Source organism: Mus pahari, chromosome 7 (assembly GCF_900095145.1).
Source record: "Mus pahari chromosome 7, PAHARI_EIJ_v1.1, whole genome shotgun sequence".
Lineage (NCBI taxonomy): Eukaryota > Metazoa > Chordata > Mammalia > Rodentia > Muridae > Mus > Mus pahari.
In genome coordinates, this window is record NC_034596.1 from 94,827,325 (window position 1) to 94,844,589 (window position 17,265).

At 48.1% G+C, this 17,265-nt stretch overlaps 1 protein-coding gene across 6 annotated transcripts in view; it reads right to left on the reverse strand.

Moving 5' to 3' along the window:
• Positions 1-17,265, reverse strand: part of Ttc7b (tetratricopeptide repeat domain 7B) — a 216,906-nt gene that overhangs the window by 24,837 nt on the left and 174,804 nt on the right. For 4 of the 6 annotated variants that reach the window (XM_021201846.2, XM_029541062.1, XM_029541061.1 and 1 more), the window contains 3 exons: positions 16,201-16,251; positions 8,030-8,170; positions 363-565 (listed from right to left, as the gene is read on the reverse strand). In XM_021201846.2, the coding sequence (XP_021057505.1) occupies positions 363-565; positions 8,030-8,170; positions 16,201-16,251 (395 nt within the window). Of the gene's footprint in view, positions 1-362; positions 566-8,029; positions 8,171-13,067; positions 13,380-16,200; positions 16,252-17,265 lie in introns of those variants that run through there. The other 2 variants (XM_021201845.1, XM_029541065.1) reach the window with 2 other exon arrangements.

The following is a 17,265-nucleotide window of genomic DNA, read 5'->3' on the forward strand; positions in this document are numbered from 1 at the left end:
GGCATACCTGAGTCTCTGGCTCCCTCAGGAGTCTTTGGTATGGAGACTCCCTTAAGGTGGCTACTGCAAGCCTGCAGATATCCAGATGACAATGATGGTGACCAACCTCAGGGTGATATTGATTGCTGACTTAATTGACCCATTGCACCTAATCGTACCTTGGGTAAGACAGTTGGCTATGCACTGTCACCTCCCAGGGCGTCACAGGATCTGCCTGTTGGCTTTGTGCCATGTTATGTTTTGACAGGCTAACTGTACTTGGCCTTGGGAACCAGTGGGTATGAGGGTCGTAGGCTACCTGCTGCATCCAAGGAGAGTTGCAATCCAAGAAATGGGAACCCTGGCCTGGGTCTCAGACTCACCAGTCGCTGCATGCTCTTCACATGAGTAGGGCTGATGGATAAGGCTTCTTCGTACCACCGCCGGGCCTCATCGAAGTGTCCTCGAAGCTCAGCAACCTGGCCCCGCATGTAGAGGACATTGTGGGACATTGGGAAGAGGTTGGCAGCTTCTTGGGTACAGGCTGTAGCTTCAGCAGGCTTTCCAATGCCAATGTAGACCTCAGCTGTGGGAGCAGAGCAGAAAACACATGCTGTCCTGGATCACTGCCCTCAGAGACCCTGCGAGTGGTTGGTACTCGGCTTCGGGACTTTCATATTCCCCCATGGGAGTTTGGCACAGCTCAGAGCCAGCTGTCTCCTACCACCCTGGACATGGCCATAGGCCAACAGTCTTTTGTGACCACTTGTGCACAGGTCATTTGTTCTTTGGTCCTTGAAGGGCAGACATATGTCACTACCAAACTGAAGGCAGTGAGGGCTGCCTGGGCTTTGTCCCAACCTCTGAGGACAGTCGTCCCAGGGTCCACTTAAAGCCCTTCAGCATGAGGACAGACGCCACCCTTAGCTCTGCTCATCACAGAGAAAAGGGCTGAAATGAGCCGAGGGACAAGTGGACGGGAGGCACACAGCCAAGCACAGAAAAGGGCTCTGCCCTCCGGAGTTTGCTCTTCAGAGGCTAAAGGATGCCAAAGGGGCTTTCTGGGGGCTTAGTACATCCAGAAGGGGTATCTGTGATGAAACTCCAAGGAGCAGTCTGTTAGAGACATTCTGAGAACTGAACATGGTTTAGCTGCTGGCAGATCTATCTTTCAAGTCACTTGTGTGTGGCCGCGGGGCTGGGTGAGAGAGCCCAGCACTGTCTCTGTCACTTGGGACAAGCCAACAGGCAGACAGACTCCACCAAACCCTCTCCTGTTACCCCAGACTCCCTGAGAGGCACCATACAGGGCAGGGTGTCCTAGCAGGATGCACACAGGGGTTTGGGTACAGAGGTATTGAGAACATGGCTGCTGTGTTAACTGGACCATTCTCTCGCATACAAAACTTAAGAAGAGGCAAGCACTGGAGTGGTTTCCTGTCACCCTTCCTTCAGGACCCAGGAAGACCCCTATCCTCCCCAGCCTCCATTTCTCCATTTGCTTTGCTCTGTCTGTGAGGGCTGGCAGTGAGAAGAGGTGGGGATTCTGTTGTAGAATTGCTTTCCTCTTTCTGGGACAGACCCACTGATGGGCCTTACAGCCCCCAAGCTGAGCACACCTATGCCTGCTCTCATTGATGGCTTAGCCAAATGTCTTTGCCAGGGCCTCAGCCATACAGCTTCTACTTGTCTCTGGATCTGTGCCTGGTTGTGCCAGTCTGTCAAGAGTCATTCCTTCCCAGTGGCTCAGTGGGAGAGTGAGACACCTCAGCCCTTCTAGGCCATGACCCAGTGGTTCTGACTCAGGAATTTTCTTGGGTGGAGTCTTAGAGTCCTTGACTCATTAATGGGAGGAGCCAAAAGCCTGCCAGGCAAAGCACTGCCACCACACTGACAAGCTATGTGCTTGGCATTCTACGCTGGGCTGAGCCCTGTGCCCGCCTCCCCCATCGTCTACTTACACACAATTCTTGTGTTTAGGTGCTGACTGGTCTTTAATAGGGTATCTGAATTGTCATCAGCATCTTTGCCAGCCGTTTTGCACACCTAGGCTTCTTATCCGATACACCTCCCCAGATCCCCTGTGCCGACTGATCCACAGGAACTTTTCCCGCAGGGTGGTGCACACTCTGCCTGCAGCTCCTGTCACTCACTCTGCCTGCATGCTGGGTAGATGGTTTTTAGTCCACCCCTCCTTAGTGGATTGATCTTGTCTGGGCCCCCCAGCAACTCTTTCCCTCCAGATCCATTGAATAACTTGTCTTTATGCCACATAACCTTTAGCAGAAGAGTTCTTTCCTGGGCCTGGGGCAATGGTTCAGTGGGTGACCTTGCTGTATAAGCATGAGGAACTCAGTTCAGATCCTCTGACTATCTAAAAAGCCAGGTGTCCATAACCCCAGCTCTGTGATGTGATAGAGACAAGACCATTGGGGCTTGCTAGCTTGCCAGTATAACCCAAATGGCAGATTCCAGGTTCATTAAGACTAGGTCTCAAGAAAACAGAATTGACAGCCACAGAAAAGTCACCCAGAACCCTCTGGTTTCCAAACACCAACGCACACATGCACATAGCACACATAGACATACACTCAGATTTCCCTAGTGATTAGTGTTTGTTGCATACTGAGCAGGTCACTGTGTGATCTAGTGTGAATGTTCCAATTTCCTTATTTTGCTCAGTGGGATGAGAACTAACTTGCCTTTGTCTTATCTGCAAGAGATAGGAGCCAGAATTATGTGTGTGGTGGCAATCAGAGCTGTACATACTCTATCATGGAACTACATGTGTGTGCTAGCAATCAGAGCTGTACATACTCTATCATGAAGCTGTATTTCCAGTCCTTATCTTACTTTTGATTTGGGGGCTTATTAACTCCTCAGGCTGGTTCTGAACCGACTTTGCAGTCCAGACAGGAATGGATCTGCCTCCCCTTGGGTCCTAGAACTGCATTGTCTTTCCCCTCTCAGAGCTTCTGCTACCTGCAGGATTCTTTCAAGTTGTGCTGTGCTGGGTGGTACTGCACCTCTTCCATTGTTCCTATCCATTGCTAACCAAACTTCGATTGCTTCCTGCTTCTTGCTTTGGCAAGACTTTTTGTTCCCAAGGGTTACAGGAGCTGCACTGTTTGTTCCTGGTACTTGGCACATGGAAGTCCCAGGCTTCTGCAACTGTTGTTCTGCACCTGCAGACCCTAGGAAGGCAGGAACTGAGTGTCTGTCTCCATGACCACTGTGCTGCGGAGCCTGGCACACAACCAGATGCTCGACAACATTACAGAGAATGACGGAAGGCAGAGCTGTGGGTTGCACGGTTGGCAGAGATGTGAGCTGCACAGCTGGTTCTGAATTTAGGCCTTCCTGCAGCATATGAGTCTTGCAGCCTGAGATGAGTGACCTTGCAGCTCTACCTCAGTTAGGATGGGGACGAAGCAAGTCACAGAGCTATTGGCACAGTGTCTGTACCACACCTTGTGCTTGGTAAGTGCCAGCTATCCAAAGGTCAAGAGTATTAACTCAGACCCCACAGATGAAGAGGCTGGTGGGCAGGGTTGATCCCCAGAACTCTGTGTCCAACACACCCCTGTGTATTGGCCCGTATACCACATGTGTAGCAATTGTCTTTAATTCCTCACGGTGGCCAACCACAGTTGCCTCTAGATTCTGCCGATGAACCTCGTGGTGGCTGAGAGAAGCTGAGGAGGGGAAGGGGTCAAGGCTAAGGAAATTGTGACAGTATCACAGCTTCAAATTCCCAGCAGAAATCAGAAAATCTGATCTTGCACATCTAAGAATAGCTGCTGGTTTCGGCTGTGAGAGGTGCCAGAGTGAAAGCTATAATTATTAGTAAGTAACAAGCAGGAATTAACCACCTACCGCAAAGGCACTTATAGCTGCCATCACAATGTGGGTACTCAGAAGCTGCCTGGCTTGGAAGGGGTCTGGTTGGGTGCTGAATTCCAGGAGCTGTCTGACTTTCCAGTGAACACCGGGAGGGAGGCCGGCTGTGTCTGGGAGAGAAGGGCTCACTCAGATGCAGTGGGTCTGTGCTGAGGTGCACCACCGTGCTCTCCTGGCTTCTGTCCTGGAAGACTGTGCCATGTTCACAGTTTTTAGAGGGGTTTCCCTGCTACAAGGCAGGGGTGCTCTTCTCCTGCCCTTCTCTATGGGAGGCCAAGCACAAATGCTGCTACAAGATTCCTGGCACTTTCAGGAAAAAAGATTGAAATCTGGGGAGCTGATTTCTAAGTGTCATGGGAAGCTCAGATGCTGAAAAAACATAATCCTGGGTGGGTGGGGGTACACATAAAACAGAAGGACTAGGGAGGTGGCTTGGCAAAGTATTAGTCTTATAGCATGAGTATCTGAGTTTAATCCTCATAACTCAAATAAAAAAAGCCAGACATGAGGGTATGCTGGTAGCATCCCAGCAATAAGAGGAAGAGAAAGGTGGATTCCTGAAATTCACTGGGCAGTTAGCCTAACTCACCAAGTGAGTTCTAGGCTTGTGAGGGATCCTGCCTCAAACAAACAGGGTAGGAACTTTATGTGGAATAATAGTCAAGGTTGTCCTCTAGCTTCTATGTGTACACATACATGTGCACCATTGTATACACACACACACACACACACACACACACACGAAGGTCTTCAATACATATTAAGTGGCTTATGAGTGAAAAGTTGATGCTTGACGTCTTAGAAGATATGTGGGTAAAGCCGTGAGCTATCAATGAGGATACCATCTTTCACACATCCAGTTGGGATTTTGAAATGCATGGTATTGGCAGAGACAAGGAAATACAGTCATATGTTGTTTACTGGAATAAAAATCAGTCCAGCTCTGTGGGAGGTCATATGACTACATTCATCCAAACTAAAGAGGATGCACCGTTTGACCCATCAGACCCACTCTGTGGAGCTAGCTGGTCTTAGAGACAGAACAGTATGTATCAGTATACTTACTGCAATGCTGTCTGCAATGAGAGATGATGCAGACGCACATCCACAGTGCGCTGCTGACGTCATAATGCTCCCGACTGTGGGATTACACTGTGCAGCTGTAAGGAGTGTAAGTCAGCACCATGTAGGCTGACTTGAGGACATGAGGAGAGGGAGGGCAGCAGAGACACAGCACTGAATGGGTAGAACCTCTGGAAGGTGCCAGAACTGCCACCAGGGTCTGCAACAGGTGACTGAGGCACAGGGACAGGGAGCCTTTTCACTTTATATCTTTCCCACATGTTCATTTGTGTGTCAGGAAAGTACGTTATCTGAAGAATTATTTAAATGAATTTGTGACACTTGTTTAAACAAACCAAAACACAAATATGCATAGCCCAGGCTGTATTGGCCACCAGGCATCCTAGGGAAAGTCTGTGGCCCTGGGGTCAGAAGCTTTCAGGATGAATGAGGAGGTGGTAAGGGGAGGGGGCTCTCACTATTGGGGAAGAAAAGGGCCCACTATAGTCAAGTGTCCCCATTCCCCGTGCCCCAGCTGGCCTGTCCTTGAGGTTCAAGTGTCATATTCACAGTTTTCTTGCCATCACAGATATAGCCCAGAAACCCCAATACAGATGGATAGGACCTGACATTGTCTCAGAGAGACCTTTCTTTCCCAAGAGATGCAAATCCAGGGCCATGCCACCACAGGATCCCGTCACAAGGCCTGCTACTTAGTCAGTTCACCAGAAGAACCAACCAGATAAGAACATGCTCAGCACCCAGAAGTTCCCTCCACAGCCTTGGAAGTCAGGTCCTGATTCAGTTTCTCTAAACCTTGCAGAATGTGTGCACTCTGGAGTCCTATAAGAGCTGATGATGGACACAGGAGGAGGATGTTACCTAGTTTCCATGAACTGTCAAAAAGGGAGGTGACTTATTTTACTTCTTAGAGCAGTCAAGCACAGGCTGCACAGGGTGAATCCCCCCAGTTCAGTAGAAGCTACCTGCTTTCTTTTAATGTCACCCCTTTAACCACTATGCAAACGTGTATGTTACTGACTGTAATAGATCATCAGGAAGCAAACGCTGAGGCTGTTCCTGGCCTCATTCACCCACAGGACACACTGTACTCACTGCATGTACACTTGTACAGCTGCCCAGAGGCTGGAAGGCAAGATTGGCATCTGCTTTCCATAGTTCCATCCCAGGAAAGCCACACCCATCAGCTAGTATCGAGACCATTATTCTGAGCCTCAGTGATGAAACTGGAAGTTACTCTGCATGCAATCTTTGTCACTGAGTTCTTTATCATATGCAAAGAAGCACAACAGCCCTGGACAACTGAGTGGTGATGGGGGTGGGGTGGAGTGCCAGTACCCACTAGGCCGTGGCTCTCAAGTTTCCTAATGCTTTGACCGTTTAATACAGTTTTCATGTTGTGGTGACCCCCAACCATAAAATGATTTTCACTGCTACTTCATAACTTTAATTTTGCTACTGTTAAATGTTTTTGGAGACAGAGGTTTGCCAAAAGGGTTGAGAGCTGCTGCCCTAGGCTAAGCTTTCTGGCATTCTGTGGTGTCTGGTTTTAAGTGTTCTGAGAAGGGGCTGGAGATGGTTCAGTGGGCAACAGAACTTCCCATGCAGGCCTGACTATGTGCTTTTCAAAAACTAGACTTCAATCCACTGTGAATGACAGCTCTGCTCTGTATGTTCAGTTGGGCTTTCCTGGTCTGGTCATTAAACAATCCTTAGTTCCTCTGTGTCCTCTGAGGTCACTGTCTGTACAGGGGACTGAGCAAGATGATATGAGACTCTTGTGAAGGCTATGGCCTGTTCTGGAGAAAGCTGGGAAGTGGCCTCCTGCTGGACCCTGGCTCTCAGAGGCAGCCTGTCTTGACTTCTTTGTTGAGTGGGTGGAGGAGAAGGAACAACACACATACAAATACACACACACACACACACACACACACACACACACACACAGAGGAATCAGCTCTTTTGTGTACTTAGACAAATATAATTTGTTAACTCATAGCAGTGTTATGGGTTAATGAAGGATGCCAACACTGAGAATGTAGATGGGCTAGCTCTGTATCTGGCCACACTTTCACACATGCATATTTGCTAAAGGGACACACAAGGTAGGATATCACACAACTGGCCCAGAGACTGAAGGCAGAAATAGATAGATATCTTGTGGTGACAGGCACTCTTCTTAGTGTCAGTTAGGCTCCAAGCGTGTCCCTGGTGGTGATGAGCCCAAGAAGGGGCCACCAGGGTCGTGTAGATGAAGTGGTTAAACTCAAGAGATAGGTTACTATCCTCAGAAATAGAAATATGCATATACACTAATAACCATCACTTTCTTGGGAGCTCGCCACGTAAAATGTGTGGGTAGCCATGCACAGACACCTGGCTGCTACATGAAACCAGGGCACAGGGTCGGTGCCTCTGTGTCGGTTTCCAGAACAGGCTGCTGCAACTGCTTCCCTTTCTGTAGGTTATCAGGCATGCCTGTGGAGGGAAGCAGGGACTCCAAACCCTGCCCTGCCCTGCCCTGCCCCTCCCTGCTCCGCCCCGCCCTGGAGGAAGGCATCTGTGCCATCAACGCTCCCGTCCCATTGCCCTGGGACTTGGGGACTCAACGCTGAGACATGCCAAGCACTGTGCTCCTTGACCTAGCAGACAGATACTGTTCCAACGCTGCCGTGTAGATGAAGAAACTGAGGCCAAGGGGTAAGGCAGAGCTGGAGTCTTCCCAGCTGGGAAACAGTACAGGGGGAAGTCACTCTGTCACCTACACAGGCAGCAGGGGTACAACACTGGACCCCTCTCTAGTACGAGAACTCCTTGCCCTGAAAATCCCTCAGGGATCCCCAGTCCACTTTTCTACTGACTGCCTGGGTCAAACAGTCATTGAGAAGGGACGCGGGAGGAGATGAAGTTGCAATATCAGTTTGGGGCTTGGCCACAAAAACTTTGAGTTCCCCCCAAAGCTGAGGAGTTCAGGGCGCCTGCAGAAGCCAGCAGTCTCAGGATCTGTGGACTGTGGGAAAGAATGGGTAGGGGAAGAGGCCCATGGGGTCAAGAGTGGAAGTGGTACCTGCATGGAGCCAGATCTGTGCCAGCGTCATCCAGGGATGCAGTGGGCCCTGCTTGGGAGCACTGCTCTGCAGAGATGAGGCCACTTCTGACAGTGCTTGCTCCACTCTTGAGGCTGCTACTGATGTGGCGTGGATGGAGCCTGTGGGAGGTTTCAAGACTGTGTTAGGGGCTAAAGGGGGTGGGGGTGGGGAGGCAACAAACCTCACACCTGACAGCCCCTCCCAAACAAAGACATGGGTACAAACATACATATACCCTTTCCCCAAGATGTGAGTTATTATTCTTAAAGAAGTGGGGGACCAGCCATGATGGCCTAGAGCTTGAGTTTCACCTCTGCCTAGCTGGTCCTTTAGTCAACACAAAGGGTACATGCTATGCTGAGTACGCTCCTGGAGCTCAGACTGGCAGGATGTGAGTGCTGGGGCAGGAAGGGAACACAGCTCAACACAGCGGGGGACTCAAGGTTAACAAACAGCATCAGGGGTGGCTGCAGAGGGATGTTACAAAGCACCCTGTTGTGAGGGACTAAACCCAGTAACTGCATGGGCAACAGCAGGGGACGGCCATGCTTGCTTGCCTCCTAAGGTCCTGTCTGCAGAAGATGGCTGGACAACCCAGAAACTTCCTACGAATTACTACATCCTTCCCTTCAAGAGATGGGCAACACCATGGATGGAGAATCAATCCTATGACTTGACTTAACCCCAGAGAAAAAGTACATGCCTTCTTTGTACACAACAGTTGCCTGTTCTTCAGGCTAACATTGGAGTAGAGGGAGACGCTTGGGTTTCCAACATACTCCTGTCTGTTTTCTAAAACCTGCTCTCTTGAAAGGCCGTAGGACACATGTACCAGGCAAAGGCACTGGTATGGTGCATGAATCAAAACTGGAATGGGATCCTTAACCAAGAGCTTGCTCCCGACTTCTTCCCAACATTTGATCTTAGTGGCATGGTTCAGAATTGAGAGGAAGGTTTGCTATTATTTCAATTTAGAACTACTCATAGACATTACCTACATTTTTTTTTTTGTTGTTCTTTGTTTTGTTTGTTTGTTTTGGTTTTTCCAGATAGGGTTTCTCTGTGTAGCCCTGCACATGCTGGAACTCACTCTGTAGACCAGACTGGCCTTGAACTCATAGAGATCTGCCTGCTTTTACCTACTGAGTGCTGGAACAAAAGGCACATGCCACCATGCCTGGCTTACCTACAACATTCTTATCTTATCATTCATCAGGAAGTTTATCATGAAGACAAACGTTGCAGTGTAGTTACTGGTAACAACTATCAACTTATGAAATTTACAACATGTACAGATAAATGTATAAATGTTCAAATAAATTATATAAAATAAATAAAGTAAATAAATACAAATAAATTAAATACTGGGTAAAACAAAATTGTAAGCATAAGAAGTATCTCAGTTGATCTTTGGAATGTACCATTATTATTATTATTATTATTATTATTATTCATGGTATTTTTATACCTCTAATTCCAGCATTCAGGAAGCAGGGGCAAGACTGTGAGTTTAAGTCTAGCCTGGGCTACACAGTAAGACTGTCTCAAAAAACCAAAATCAAAACAAAGAGTGGGTGTCAGGATAACAAGTGACCACTTGTATTGTGCAAATGTTTCAACAAGGTGGGAAGATGGATTCTCTGATGGGATTGATAGATAGAACCCAAAATCTATAAAAGGAAAGTCAGTCTATCTTCCATGCATAAACCATAGACAGACAGGCCGTGGAGGACCCCAGAGAAGACAGCAGCCCCAGGAGGGGCCTTGGGATTCTCCAGAGAAAGCTGCTGCCCAAGAATAAGGAAGCTGATGGCACCGTGGTGACCCCGCATAGGAGAAACCTATGAAGCCTGGTTGTAAATCTACCCTGCTTTAGACAAAATATGTCTAGAGTTGTTATTTTTAAAAAAATAGCAAAATGGTTTAGCCGTCATGAATATTTTTGCTTGCATTTTACTGTAACCTTGTGTGCGTATGTGTACACAGTTATGTGTATGCTGGTGCATATGCACATGAGTGAATGTGCAGAGCCAGGGGTCAACCTTGGCCGTTACTCCTACAGCTGTCCATCTTGTTTTTTGAGACAGTGTCTCTCAGTGGCTTAGAGGTCTCTCGAAGAGGTTTCCAGACTTTTTGGTCTCAGATCCATTTTGGATGCTAGAAAATCATGAAGACTCCAAAGTGATATTATATTAGGTCTTGTCTAATGGTATTGCCACATTAGGAACTAAAATATGTTTAATATGTTTATTTATTTGATTATTTAAAAATAATAATGCACTACAGTTATAGCAGAACCATGCAAACTTTGTTCCACAATCCACACAGACCCCTTGCTAAAGGGCCTGTGGTTTTGGAGGAGCTAATGTTGCTTTGGGGGTTAGCTGTTTTGTCTTTTGCTCAGCAAAGGAACTACAAGATCCTTACTGAACTCCTGACTAAATTATTTTTCTTTGCAATATCTATAATATGTCAGAATGAATTCATGTTTAATACAATGATACATTTCACTCTGAATAAGGCCTGTCACATGAAGATGATAGTGGTACGTATTGGTTTTAGAGACCATCTTACATGTGGACTTCACTTTATTCTGTTTATGTGACAGAACTGAGACTTGAGGGGTCATGTAACCACCCAAAGCCATACAGTCAGTTGGCGGTAAAAACAGGATGCAAACACTGTCTGGTTCTAACACCAACCTCAACATGCAGCCATAAAGGCCACCTCCTGCAGGAAGGCTGCAGCGAGCCTCCTGCTGTCCCTTCAGAACACGAGGCCTTGGGTCCTTGCACGTGAGTGTCATTATCACCATGCAGTCTATAGGCTGCAAAGTAGATGCACCTGCCTTCCTTATTTGATTGCGTGGTTCTAAAAGACAGCAGGGTATCTTCTGTTTAGGTTTTTTCAAAGTCATTTCAGCGACGCCAAGTCCACTCGAGGCATTGGGTAGATGTTTGTTGAGTAAATTAGAGTAGTGAACAGACATCGTTTTATGCTGTTCAGCTGAGATGGGGCATGTTCAGAGTGATATGGACATAGCCTATGACATTTAAAAGATACAGTCACTGCACTCTGTTCTCGTAATGGGGGACCTTCATGACTTCTAAGGGTTTTTTCAGTATATCTGTCACACTGCTGGAAATTTCAAGAACAGAATTAAACACTGATGTCATTTATTGACTTTCTCTGTCTGATACAATTAAACCATCAAATAGAGAGGATGAGGAGGGTGGTCAGGAATCCTTTCCTGTTCTTGGTCAATTCCTTGTTACATGTATCGCAAGGGCCTTGCTGTGGTGAACCTGGGATAGACAGTAGAGGAGTCAGAGGGTTCTAATAGCAGGTAGCAGTGGCCAGAGCAGATGACCGTTAGCGTCCACCGTTCTTTGCAGTAACATGGTAAGTGATTCTTCCTCTGGGTTAGAGTTGGGAGGCGTCCCTAACAGCACAGCAGCTATTTTCCTGTGGAGTAGGACTGACGAGGTAAGCAGGAACATAGCCTGTGGTTGTGACTTATGTGGGCACAGGAGAAATGCTGCTTCTCCATCTGTCTTTAAGGAACTCCTTTTTTTCCCCCTCACCACAGCAAAAGAGCATTGTGCATGACCCAGGGGAACAGTGGAGACAGAGTCTTGGAAAAGAAACCCGAAGGAAGACTAAAGGACATATTTCCAGCTTGAAATCCAAGACTCTGGAGAGATGTTTCCAAATTATCAGGCTCAACTGATGAGCCAGGCACCATGCCCAGGCTGCTCTGCATCTCTTATTTATCACACTAACTTGAGAAGTGCTTATCAGTGCTGTGACCCAGGGAGCACAGTGCCGTGTGTGCTGCAGCTGCCCTGCCCTGCCAAGGAGACAAAGCATCTCCTTCCCTTATGGCACGGCTGGGAAAAGCCACCGCAGGATCAGCTCGGCTGGAGCTGACAGAGGCAGGTGACTGTGCCCTAAAAACTGGCCCAGGGTTTGTGAGCAAAGTACTCAAATGGCAAAGGGCTAAGATGCGCTGAAACCGGGCCACCTGCATTTCCTTGGCTCACAGATTTTGTTACCCTCTTCCTTCTGACCCTCTGTGCTGCCTGGGACACCTGATAAAAAGGTCAAATGATGCTGGAGAACTATTCTGATCCAGTCCAGTTTTGTCTAGGTTCTGCTGGGCTGCCTTGGGGTAGAGAATGCCAGGAACAAGGGTGGGAAGACCTTTCTCTGTGGGTGGAGAATCAAGGCCTCAGATCCTAGGGACTGCAGATCTAGGCTCTGAACCCCCCCCCCCCCCGAGGTTTCCTTTCACATCCAGAGCTGCTCCCAAACCCTGCCATAAGCAGGCCACGAGCAACAGTAGGCTCCAATTGCTTTCCAGCTGAAGCTATGGCCAAGCTCATTTGTACGGAAGGAGAGGCCTGTGGTTGATTTCATACAGATTTCAACGTGACTATATGAGCTCTACTAAGCCACCAGAGTTCATCATTCAAAGGGACCCTAGAGGCAAAAATTGTGTTAGGTGAAATTAGGAGGCTTAGTTAGGTGTGGTCACCCTGCTCTTTTACAAATAGGGACCCTGAATGAAGGGCACACATTCTAGTCTGGCTCCCCTTTTAACTGCTGGGACTGGACAAGTGGCTGTGGCTGGAAGACCCCTGAGATTCCTTTCATGCCTCTGTCTTCTCAGCATGGAGCAGATGAGATCTTGTCTACCTGGTGAGCTATAGGAGCAATGGACAGTTGTCACGCTATGTGGGAGAAACATCCTTTACTAAAAGGGAAACAGCAGCAGACACAGAACAGACACTTGGCAGGAGCCCAACCCTGGAGGATTGACTGGATTGCTTCATGTGATGAACATGGGAGAGTGATGGAACATGAGGCTGCCACACCCTATTCCTCACCCACATTCTCCCCGCCTCTGCTGCTGCAGCCCATACCTGCTGCCTTCCTCACCTCTCTTCTGAGAAGAACCCAAGGCACTCCGGCATCAGGCATGTAGCAATCCCTTGTTAATAGAGCTTGGAGCTCATTTCCCTGCCCCCTAACAATTCAGTGTTATCCCACACCAGACTTCATTCAGTGTCCACCACCTAGAAGCTGTGCCCCCAAAACAATGAGAGCAAGGAGAGAAAGCAGTAATTTCCCCTCCTAAAGATCCTGAGTTCTTAACTGCAATCTGACTCAGGATCCTGCCAGCCAGCTTGCTTAAAACATTCTCCTGTTAATAGGAAAAGACTGTCTCTTAAGCAAGGCTTAGAAATGCCATCTGTCCAACACTGCAGCCTGCTGGCAGCTGTGACCTTCTTGTTTCCATACCTGCTTCTTCCATCCCAGCATGTCCTGATGAGATCAGCAACAGCTCTCAGGTTTTGGAGGAAGAAGAGATGAGAGGCCACTCGTATTTCAGCCACCAAATTAGGCATGCTATCTGTACCTTTTGCTTTATAATAAAAGTTTTAGTTCTGACCCCATCATCCCCAAGGGGTTAGACTTGATCTGTCTATCTTTCCTACAAGGCCATCCTGCTTGCTGAGGCAGTGGCTCTCCACTGTTATCATACATCTTCCTTATCTGTGAGCATCGCTGTCTCTCTCCTCTCTCTGTGCATGTCCACCACTGTGACAGTAAGGCCAGGGCCACAGCAGCTTAGCAGACAACTGCTGCATCGCACTAATCCCCACAGCCCATACTGCCTCCCACTGGACTCTCTAATAAACGCTGGCCACCACTCTCAGCAGAACTTCCATTTTACCCCGAGGGAAGAATAGTCTAAGACGCCCACAGCCACAGCTCCAACATGAATACGGTCCCCAGCCACTTTAACAGAGTTTCAATCAGTTAACATAGACAAAATGTCTTCTCCCGAGAAGGAGAAGCTCTTTCCAGGGAAAAGCTTTGGGACAGGAGTCCACGAAGCAAGGAGAGACAGGGCTATGTCGTCTCCAGGAGGCATGCGAGGCTGAAGCAGTATTGCCAAGGCTGGTGGGCCAAGTGGTCACATACAAGCGTGAAAGGAAGCCATTCACGAGCATGCAAGGAGAAGCCAGCTGTCAGGGTGCTCCACACCGGTGGTCCTGGGTTGGAGACAGTACCTTCTGGAGGACTACAGCGGGCAGAAGTTTCCTCGGCAGCTCCCCCACCACACCGCATGTTCACTCTGGAGCTCCCTGTACCTGGGGAGGCTGCTCTAAGCCTGGCATGGTTACCCATGACTGTAGTACCATGTAGTACATGGTACAGGGGTGCTACCCTGTGTGGGTACCCACATGTATACTGACTTGCCAACTGCTTATAATTCCATTCAGTCTTGTTTAAAGAAAGGCGCCCCAGAACTAATTAAGGAAAATTATATTAAATTAATATTGACTAAATGTAAATAGCAAAGAAAGGTTATATTTTGAAAAAAGATTGTCTCAATCAGGACTTTTTTTTTCACTGTAAATTCAAAAATAGGAGTCAGAGTGGTGGCGCACGCCTTTAAATCCCAGCACTCAGGAGACAGAGGCAGGCAGATTTCTAAGTTCAACGCTAGCCTGCTCTACAAAGTGAGTTCCAGGACAGCCAGGGCTATACAGAGAAACCCTGTCTCGAAAAATCAAAATAAATAAATAAATAAATAAATAAATAAAAATAGGGGAATGTAAATAAAATAATAAAAATTGAAAAAAAATTCAGCCAGGCAGTGGTGGCACACACCTGTAATCCCAGCACTTGGGAGGCAGAGGCAGGCGGATTTCTGAGTCCCAGGCCAGCCTGGTCTACAGAGTGAGTTCCAGGACAGCCAGAGCTACACAGAGAAACCCTGTCTCGAAAAATCAAAACTAGTGTTGGTTATCACGAATGTTATTAATGAGGAACAGAGGATAAAACATACAATTTGAGCATTTACTTTCAGATTGTGCTACTCATTGATGTGTGGGGATGTAAAGCCATCACTCGCCATGACGGAAAGTGGAACCACACTTCTCCATGCTGCTCTTCTCCACCTGACCTCGACTACTGCCTCCTTACTTTGTGTGTTCTCCTCCCAGGGAATTTACTCCCTAAACAGGGCGGCAGCCTTCACTGCCACTGGCAGGTGGGAGCCAAGAGCCCCAGGCATCCTTGTTGGCTTTAGTGCACACTTGGGGAGGGGAATGAAACTTCCTACATCTTTTTCTCCCCAGTAAGAGCTGCTAGAGCAGCTGAGAACAGGGCCTCTGGGCTTTGGGTCCAGGGGCAGTGTGGAGGGCCCTGTACTCTGGAGCCACCAGAAGAGATAGAAAGTCTGAAGAGATTGTCTGTCTGGAGAGGCCCTTCCTTGAGAGTCTGTGCTTCCAGGGCTACATTTCAGGATGGCATGTGGCTGGGCCTTAAACCCAGGTCAAAGCCCTGTCAAATGACACAGGTGAATGCAGCTATAGTGCTTCAGTCTCATTTTTACAGATGAGGGACCGTCGACAGAACTGGCCCTTCCCAGAGACTTGGACCTGCTTTATGAAAAATATTTAAATCTTTTGTATAAATGTTGCAAGCTTCAAATGAAGCAATAGATAGCTAAAGGCTTTAATATAGTCTAGTTGGTAAATTTTTTTTTTAAATTTTCTTATAGGAACTTGGTATTAAAGGGACCTGGTGAAAAAATTTTTGTGATGTTTTAACTTAATCAAAATGCACCTCTTACTGTTTCTCTCTCTCTCCCTCCCTCTCTCTCTCTCTCTCTCTCTCTCTCTCTCTCTCTCTCTGTGTATGTGTGTGTGTGCGCGCGCGCATGAATACATGCCACATGTTACATGACTGCTGGGGTCACAGGAGGGCATCAGAGCGTCTGGAGCTGGTGTTCCAGGCCAGAAGAGCAGGAAGCCCTGTGAAGTGTGGGCACCATCTCACCACATCCACCACACCCTTGTGTCAGAGGGAGGCATCCGCTCTCTGTGCACCCTAAGGAAGTTGCTTTCCCTGCCTCTCCCTCTGTAGTCCTCAGAGAAGCACTGCCCCGGCTGATTGCACCCTGCAGTCTCAGGCTGCGTGCCCAGGTGGCGGAGTGGACAGGTGGGTGGCAGCGGGAGAGGATCACATCATCCCAACATTCCCAACACTCCAAACCACAGTACACATTCAACAGTGGAGGGGGTGTGACTCCAGAGACCTCGGAGGGGGAATAGACCGGAAGGCTACTTACTAACTGAAAAGAGGGAGGGGAAACCATGAAAGTGTGCTTCTGGAGAGTTGCCTTGGGACAACAGATCAAACCAAAAATTAAAACCAAGGAACAAAACCGTTGAAAACTCAAAATTAAAGCTACAATCGCACAGAGGGTTCTAGTAACCTCCCAACTGCAAGCCTGGCTGGCTGGAATCAGAGTTTATTTTCCACTAACAACGACTTTTGTTTTAAGTAAAGAAAGGCCAAGCAGGCATCCCTCCACGCTGACATGTTCACCCAGCACATGGAAACTGACCCGTTGATGCCATGTGGGATTTCCAAAGCAGGAAATTCCAAAAGTTAGAGACAAACAGTGAAACCAGCAGGCTTTGGATCTCCCCACATAGGCCTGCAATCCTATGAGTTCATCGGAGTGCAGGGCTGGGCCAGCTTTCATTGTTAGGCAAGAGGGTTGAAGCTCTCTACAATTAGATCAAGAAACTCTATTGCCACTGGCTTGCCTTCCCAAGTGCATCTATGAGGAAGAAAGATCCTTGTGAACAGCTGGTTACCAGCCAGGCACTCCCAGAGGATGGGACAATGGCTCATGGCTTCTCTGAGAATAACCACAGAGCACTGGTAGGGGCACGCCACAGTTAGCAGGGAGCCCAGTGGGTCCTCATTGCTCCAACGATTTACTAATTAGATGACTCTGAAGGCCCCGCTGTAAGAGCCAGAATTTCAGAAGAAACTCAGGGCTCCTAGGATGACAAAACCTGGCTGGGTGCTGAGGTTGGTGGGTTTGCTGTGCAAACAGTGGGCAATGGAACGTATGACATTATTCTAGAACCGCAGGATGTCATTTAAGATAATAAACTTAGCAAAAGCCAATGTAAGAGAAAAAACTTTTTTTTTCCTTGGAAAAAAATTGAAGTTGGCAATTGCCCCTAGGCACTACTGTATTGAGAGAAAATGCTGATCTGAGGTGGATAAAAAGATAACATAAAGCCGGGCGTGGTGGTGCACGCCTTTAATCCCAGCACTCGGGAGGCAGAGGCAGGCGGATTTCTGAGTTCGAGGCCAGCCTGGTCTACAAAGTGAG